Source organism: Gavialis gangeticus, unplaced genomic scaffold (assembly GCF_001723915.1).
Source record: "Gavialis gangeticus isolate Ggan-Ray unplaced genomic scaffold, GavGan_comp1, whole genome shotgun sequence".
NCBI lineage: Eukaryota > Metazoa > Chordata > Crocodylia > Gavialidae > Gavialis > Gavialis gangeticus.
Genome location: NW_017729011.1, coordinates 6,226,258 through 6,234,507, shown reverse-complemented (window position 1 = coordinate 6,234,507; position 8,250 = coordinate 6,226,258). Strand labels below are relative to the sequence as shown.

At 46.5% G+C, this 8,250-nt stretch overlaps 1 protein-coding gene across 1 annotated transcript in view; it reads right to left on the bottom strand.

Annotated features, from left to right (window-relative positions):
* UAP1L1 (UDP-N-acetylglucosamine pyrophosphorylase 1 like 1) overlaps positions 1-5,878 on the bottom strand; it is an 18,571-nt gene extending 12,693 nt beyond the window's left edge. The window contains exons 1-3 of the mRNA XM_019510455.1: positions 5,650-5,878; positions 2,027-2,202; positions 880-1,052 (exon numbers count right to left, since the gene is read on the bottom strand). Coding sequence (XP_019366000.1) covers positions 880-1,052; positions 2,027-2,202; positions 5,650-5,765 — 465 coding nt within the window. The 5' untranslated portion in view covers positions 5,766-5,878. The remainder of the gene's footprint in view (positions 1-879; positions 1,053-2,026; positions 2,203-5,649) is intronic.
* Between the last annotated feature and the right edge of the window lie 2,372 nt (positions 5,879-8,250).

The window sequence follows — 8,250 nt, the reverse complement described above, 5'->3', positions numbered from 1 at the left end:
CTTTCTCCACCACCTGCAGTGACAGGACAGAGGATGAGGGTAGCAGTGAGGAAGCAGGGATTCAGTTCAAGTGGGATTCAAACCTTTTCATGCTGCCAGATGTTAAGATAGCTCTTATGCAAACTGACACTTGTGGAGGTTGTGTTTTGTGTTGGTGTGACACAGGAGAATCAGCCCAGGAGACACATTGCCATGTGTATGGGGTAGCACTGGAGACTCATTTTGCCCCATAAGCTTGGCATTCAACTAGGTATCTATCCAAACCACTGGGAAGAAAATGAAACATTTTAAGCGATCATACTGGATCCAAGAGCACACTGGGGCACATTTTTCCTATTAAGGAAGTTGGCCCAATGCTAAATGCAAAAAAAATTATAATTACTGCTTTAAGATTTCCTCTCTTGCTACGGCTGTTAATAATTAAATGTTATGCAAGCTTCTCTCCATAGATGTTCAAAGACCTGTTGCTTTTGATCTACAAAGACAAGACAGCCTTGCTCAATCTCCTAAGTCCCCACTTCAGAGGTATCTGGACTAGAATAAAAGTGAATAACATAACTCAGTCCAGACAGCCCTCTTGCCTCTAGGCTTCTCAAGTATGCTTAAAGGGCACAGTGTCCTATAGATACACCTACAGTACCACATATTGGACAGAGTTTGCCGCTAGTGCAGTCACCACCCAGGGAACACTAGTGGGGACTGCACATGTGGAGCTCAGTGTATTTGGTCTTCATGTCACACTTTCTCTGAGAATGGTTGGAGGACAAGATGGTACAAACACCTGAGCACACCAGAGCCCTGGCTACCCAACAGCTTCCAAGCAGGGGAGAACACAAATACACACACTGGAGAAGTGGCTCAACATTAGTATTAGCTCACCTTAGCACCGCAGTCTGCTTCTTTGGACACACAGAAGCCAATGAAGACCGGATCGGCCATTTTAACAAGGATATTGTCCACACAGTAAACATGGATATATTGGATCCCACGTTGTTCCATGTCATCTAAGATCTTGTTGTCCACCATTGCACGGTATAAACCTCCATTGCCATCTATAATCCAAAGAAATAACAGAGCCCATTTTGTTAATGTCCAACCATCCAAACCACACAGTGATGTCAAGAGCAGAATCTTTAAACCATGAACAAACAAGGAAAGCTGGAGTGACATTTTTTAGTGGCTGAAACACAGGACTGGAATTTAGCATGGCTAAATATTATCCCAAGTTTACCACATGTTGACTGTAGCCCTGGGAATGAGTTGCTTAGTTTCTGTGCCTCTGTCTCCCCACCTGTAAAATGGGAATAGTGATAACTCCTACTGTGGAATAGGTGAATATGAGGGATTACTCAATTTCATGCCAAATACACTTTGAGATCCTTGGAGGAAAAGTACCAGAAGGAAAATATTAGAATTTGGGAAATAATTATCATGCTCCTCATCTTCTAATACTCTAGTTTCAGACACATTTAAAAATAGAGCTTTAAAAGTAGTTCTTACTCTCCATGGTGTTTCAGCACACTGTCTCCTTGATGCATCACACTGGGTTTTGTAGGAGGCACCTCAAGCACTTGTAAAGCAGGTCACATTCCTGATGCTTGGAAAGGGATCAACAGCACAGACTATGAGGTAGGCATGGCACAGGCAAGGAGATGTACCAGCTTCTCACCTCTGCTAACACCCCTCAATCCCGATATGTAGCATCCCCTTGCTACTGCAGTCCTGACCCTCCGCCAATGCTCTTTTATCTCAACCTGCAATAGCCTATACTTTTCCAGTCCGGCCAATATCCCCAATCTGCAAGAAAGCATTTGTGACATGGGCAAACCTCTAAAAAGGATGGAGCTGAGATCATCACACCATGAATGTGTCTGAACACCATAGTACCAAGCTAATCAGCAACTTTCACCAAAACTTTAACATCTGCTCCTACAGAGAACTCCTCTGTGCCAAGGTAGGGGTGGACAGCTCTGAATTTCAACATGTTTTTCCTTACTGTGACAATCATAGGTAGACAGCAGGGTACCTGGTGCCATGGCAATTTTCCCCTTCTCTTCCAAGATAGCTTTCCCATCAAATGTTACAGCTGGCAGCATCCTCTGCTCAAACATAATCACATTAGACTTGTCCAGGTTAAAGTAGTCATGTTCTATGAAGAATTCCTCTGTTGGCCCCAGTGTAAACTCACTTGTCATGATGTACCTGCAAGTGAACAGAAACTGAACTAATCAGAATGAAACACAGTTAAAAATAATGGCACATAGGAGATACCCTGATCAAGTCTGTCATTTGGGTTTTTCTAACAGGGAACCAATATTGTTCTAAAAGAGCTGCCTGAAACATCCTCAGTGTTTAAACAAGATGGATATCCCTACAGTGGAACTCACACTGATTTACAAGTTCTCCAGAGAGAGGCCATTTCTATTTGACTGTAGCAGTGGTTTCCAAACTGCGTTCCGTGAAACCCTGGGGTTCTGCAACGAGGTTGACAGTAATGGCAGATCAGGCCAGGAGGCAGGGTACCACCACTCCTGACCCAGGTCACCTGGTACCACACCAGTGTCTGGATAGGGGTAGGGGTTCTGTGCCAGAAGGAGTGATATGAAAGGGTTCTCTGACTTCAGAAGTTCAAAAACCACTGTTCAATAGTAGGCCTGTGCAAGTCAGCAGCAATCCGATGCGGCTTCGGATCTGGCCACTTCAGATGGCAGGGATCCAATTTGGAGCTCTGGACTGGGTTTCCGCTTCAGGGTATAATGGGGAATCAATTAAATAACTTTGTTGGTTTTTGTCCAATTTGGATGAAACTTGCAGGGATCGTAGCCTCTGCTGAGCGCATAAACCCTGCCAAGGTTCAAGAAGCTGGGTGCAGGGGTTTGGGGGGAACTGCACCTCAAGCTGTGGACAAGCAAAACTCATGACATGGGTGACCCTGCACGTGTCAAGACGCAGTGGGGTGACAGCTGCAGGGATGGTAGCCCCTGCTGAGGCCTGCCAGCTGTGGAGGAGATCGGTGCAGGGGGGGTTCTGGGGCCCTGCACCCCTATCTGCTGACAGGCAAAATTCGTGCCATGGGTGCTTGTGGGACTGACTGTGTCTGTCTTGGGGCAGTTGATTGTCTTCTTTCCTCTCCTTAGCCTGGTTTTGTAGGTGCTAATTGATGGCAATTAACTGGCTACATTAGTTAGGTCCTGTGTATTGAGCTGGTCAATGAGTGAATCATGATTGACTGGTAACTGGTAACACAGTAGCTTAGCAGTCAGGCCTGCAGTAGTGTCTCCTATGCCCCAAGCCAGGGGTGTAGGGCCCCCAAACCCGCCTACACCGATCTCCTCCACAGCTGGCAGGTGTCTTGGCCTCAGCAGGGGCCACCATCCCTGCAACTGTCAACCCGCTGTGCCTTAACACACAGTGTCACCCATGGCACGAGTTTTGCTTGTCCACAACTTGAGGGGCAGTTTCCCCCCAAACCCCTGCACCGATCTTCTTGAAACTTGGCAGACTGTGACCTCAGTAAGTGCTACCTCTCCTGCAGTTTTGACCCCCCTGTGTTGTAACACAGATGTGACAGGAGTTTTGCTTTCAAGAATTTAGGGTGCAGTTCCCCCCAAACACCTGCACTGATCTTCTTGAAACTTGGCAGACTTAATGCTCTCTGCAGAGTCTACCACCCCTGCACATTTCATCCAAATCAGACAAAGAACAACAAAATTATAGATACGTTATGGTTTCCACGTTATACCCTATGGCCAAATCTCCAAGGTGGCTCCAAAGCACTTCGGAAGCTCTGAACCACTTCGGAAAGCCAAACGAGGCCCACGTTTGGATCCTGACGTGCTGCTTCGGACCCCGAAGCATCCAAAGCTTCTCCAGATCTGAGCTCTGTCCAAAGCCTCACGCAGCCCTATTCTATAGGATATCCACAAGGGCTAGCTCAGCCCTAACTTTAGACATTTTTAACTAGGGTGAAATGATTTCTCCAAAAGTGAGTGACATCCATGTGTCAGAGGGTCACTTAGCAGCTGAAGTAAGGAAAAAAAACCTCCTCACACATGCCTGATAATCAAGTTAATGCCAAGACATGGAGGAGGAAGGGTCTACAGTAGGTTCTCATTGGCTTTGGGTCTCAAGGGCCAATAATGAATCTTCAGTAGCCTGAATCCAAATTTTCCAAATCCTCTTCTCCTGGAGAAACAGAACATTTTCTAACTCTGTTTTCCCTCTACTTTATTTTTCCCAGTGCTGTTATTCCTCTCTCTCCTTCCATTTCCAAATAATTTTCTCTTTCTTCCCCCACATTTTTCTTCTTTAATAGGGTGGGGGTAAGAGCTCATTTTCATAAGATCCTCACCTAAGCAGCTAAGCAATTCCTATTTCTATAGGCCTGCAGGGTCCTGTTCTTGCACACTAGAATGGCCAGCCCAGCACCGGACAGTATGGGTGCTGGCATAACCTGGCATCAGGCTTTCATCTATTGTGTTTTCCAATGCTCCCTTTCAGAGTGAACAAAGCTCTAGGCAAATACCAAATGCAATCAGTATAAATCAGGTCAAATGTGGCATAAGACATGCTTGCCCCAGTGAGCTTTCCCAGAGAACAACCTGGAGCCATGTCAGGTTAGTCAATTATTTATAAACAGCACCTGGACAAAGTCTTGAGGTGTTAAATTCCAAACCTCAGGGATACTCTGGGGCCTTCACACTCCCCAACTCCCTCCTATGACTGAGCAGGACAAGGTGGTGACATTAATAAAATCTTCTTGCTGGTAACAGCCTACTGCCGGAAGTGCGCACTTAAGAGCCTTCTCCCTTCTCATCAACCTGCTCACCGAAGGAATTCTTTTTTTGCACTTCGAACATTTTGACTGTTTTGAAACCTGGAGGCAAAACAAGCCATCAGCAGGCAGGAGATTAGGAGCCCAGTTGCGAATAAGGCACTCTTAAAGCAGGCAGCATTTCAAGGCTTCTATCTTTGATATAACCCATTTAATGCTGTTCTTTTTATGCATGCTTCCTGCTGATGCCTGGATAGGCATGGCAGGAGGTAAAAACAGAGGAGATATGTTGAAGAATCACTGTGCAGGATTCTCCTTATGGAGCAAGAGGTTAAGTAGGAAAGAAAGCACTTACCTTTGTGGGAAGAAAAAAACCCCACTGTTTATCGTGGCAGAAACAGTAAGTGCTGGGTTCTTGGAAGCTGCACAATAAGATTTCTCAAGCTCCAAAAAAACCCTCAGAGAAAGGCACAATACATTTTCATCATTTCTGCTCTTAGAAGTCCTGGTGGGTACTTATGATAGGTCTGAAATAGATGCCCAGATATCACATAGATAGGTGTTGTATAAAAAACTAGATGGAGAGATCACAGTTGAACCATAGTTCAATTGTTTGGACACTGTTCTGAGATCCAGGAGAGCAGGGCTCCTTTCCTAGCTCTGCCACTGCTGTCTGAATTTGGGAAACTCACTTCCCTTTTCTGTGCTTCCCCTCTTTGTCTATCTTTATTATGAACATTTAAAAGCAATGAACAACCCTTTGTGTCCATTAGCACAGCACCTCACAACACCACTGGAAGCTGAGTGAAAGCATGTGGGTGGCAGCATAACACAAAGACATCTGTACCATATACACAACATGTCATGCCACCTACCAGGGGATGGTACACTTGGTGCCACATTTCTTGCTGGCAAGCTGCTCCACTTTGCGGATTCTTTCTGCCTGAATCTGATACAAGGTCTTGCCACTAGGCAACCCCACGTTGTACATCCCCTTGGGATAGGTCACCCCCAGGCGCGTTCCTTGCCCTCCAGCCAGGAGCAGCACTGCCACTTTATTCTGAGAGATCTGATGAAAACCTGGTTGGGACAGAAGCCACACAAGAGAAAAAGAAGAGAAGGAACGTGAAGATCAATAAACACTAAAATTACAGGCCCTTCTCATGTGCCTGTTCAACAAAGGGGCTCACACATAATATTCTCTCCAATTTCAGGTGAGGATGTTGAGGCAACGAGAGACAATGTGTGTTCTCCGATGCTGTATGCAACTGTGCTTCTGGGTTGGCTGCCAGCATTGGGTATGGAAATAATGACCTCTGGATCTTACAAGAACATTACAGAGCCAAGAGACCCAGCTCTTTAGCTAAGAGTGTAGCAGATGCTATTGATGACTGTGGCTTAGCAACCACAATGGATGGGAACAGATTACTAATAAGTAGTGAGATTTATATGCACAGCAAAACTATTGCATTGGGGAACACAAGCCAGAAGCCCTGAACCTGCATACTCCAATCAATAGACAAAAGCCCCTCCCTCAAAAATCCCAGTCTAAAAATTGGAGAAGGGTTTGATAGTTCTTTCATTTGCACTCTTTTGAATGCACCCTGCCTTCCCACTGACCAAAGCTACACTAGTTAATAGCAAGAGGCAAACATTTATGGCAGGCATTTCCCATGAGATACTGCTGGTGCAGCAACCTCAAACTTACAACTTCCAATAGCATCCCAATGAAAGGCATTCAGTAGTGCCAACTGTTGACAATCAGCACAGTGGGTAATATGGTATTGTGGGTTTTGGTGAGTACTATGATATTGTGTTAGTCATCTCAGATCTGCAAGGCTACAAAAAGTCAAATCTTAATTTTGACTCAGAAGCATATGGAACAAGGAACACCGAACAAAATGGAGCACTTCTCACAGGGTCAATCTTCTGACAACTGTAACCCTTCCCCCTCAGTCCTATCCAATCATTCCTTCAAATTGGTGATAAGAAGGAAAAGCCTACTGCCGTCTCAGTACCCTCCTCTGTGGTTTGAGGCTGGCCAGGGATTCAGCTTCCAACAATCAAAGCAATGGGACAGACTCCTGCCCAATATCATAATATCGCTGATGATATTAAGAGATGATACTAGGGGATCCCGGGGGTGTTTTAGGACTGTGTCCAGCTCATACCAACTCTCCTTATAGCTTGCAGGGCTGTTGTGGAGGGTGACTGTTGAGTTCAGAGAAGTTAATGGAAGGTAATGCTGCAGCGAACACAGGCCATAAGGGTTATAGGGCTCTGATCCACCATAGCAATAATATGTTCTTTGCTTAAATATATTGCTTCCAAGTTGGCAACTAATACCAAGTCAAATGCACTTTGGAAAGCCAATTACACGCTATCATTATACAGGCTGGTATCATTGTTCAGCGCACTACAGTTAAAGGGACATTGGTCCAAGGGCCAGAACAAACATTTAGGCAGACGCTTCTTTTCCACACTGCCCAGGTCTGCAGAAATTGTGCAAAGTTTACAATAGACTCTTATAAGGTTCAGCTATTTTGGGCATAAGTTAAAGTGGTAACCTCCAAATAGTACAGAATTGAAGTTAAAAAAAGTGCTGCCTCTCCACAAGAGCAGAGGAGGGGAGTTACAGCAGCTTTTACACAAAGCTCAGCAGGCTCCCTTGTTATGGACCTCCTCCTTCCTGCCCTCGCTGCTGCTCTCCTTTTCAAGGTGGATCTATGGCAGATTTCCTCACCTATCTGTTCTCGGTGCTACAGCAGTCTACTCCAGGCAAACAGAGAAACACAGGGGTTGGCAGGATGCCAATACAATCCTCAAACAAATTACTAAAACCCTACTATTAGGGCCGTGTGAAGCTTCAGGTACCCATTCGATCTGAAGGAGATTTGGCTCCATTTGGTGGTCAAATCTCCAAATCCAAATCGAATCAGGGCAAAGGTTCGGAGACCTTTGATGATTTGGGCAGTCCCCAGTGGCTGCAGCAGGCAGCTGCAGCTGATTCCAAACTGGTAAGTACTAGGGGCAGGGGAGGGGACCATGGGGGGACCCCTGCCAGCCCCTTGATGCCCCCCACTCCCCTAGCACCCCACATGGCTGCCCCTACCAGCCCCAGCTCAGTACTTTAAAGAAAAGCCCCGATACTCGCTGGGTGCTACCGGGTGGGAGGGTGATCCCCACTGCCCCACACTGCATGGGGGGCTCTGCACAAGCCCCCTGACCTCCCCCCTGCTCCCCCAGCCCCTCCAGAGGTGACCTGCCTGCCCCAGTTCCAGCCCTTTAAAAAAGAAAAAAAAGCAGTGGCCTTGGGGTCTCATGCAGAGCCCCCCACATGGTGCAGGGCTGCAGGGGGCACTGGGGCTCATCCCCCGAAGGCAGGAGCAGCAAGTCCCGGGGTTTTCTCATGTTTTCTTTTTTTTCTTAAAGGGCCAGAGCTGGGGCAGGTAGGGCACCCGTAGCGGGGCTGGGGG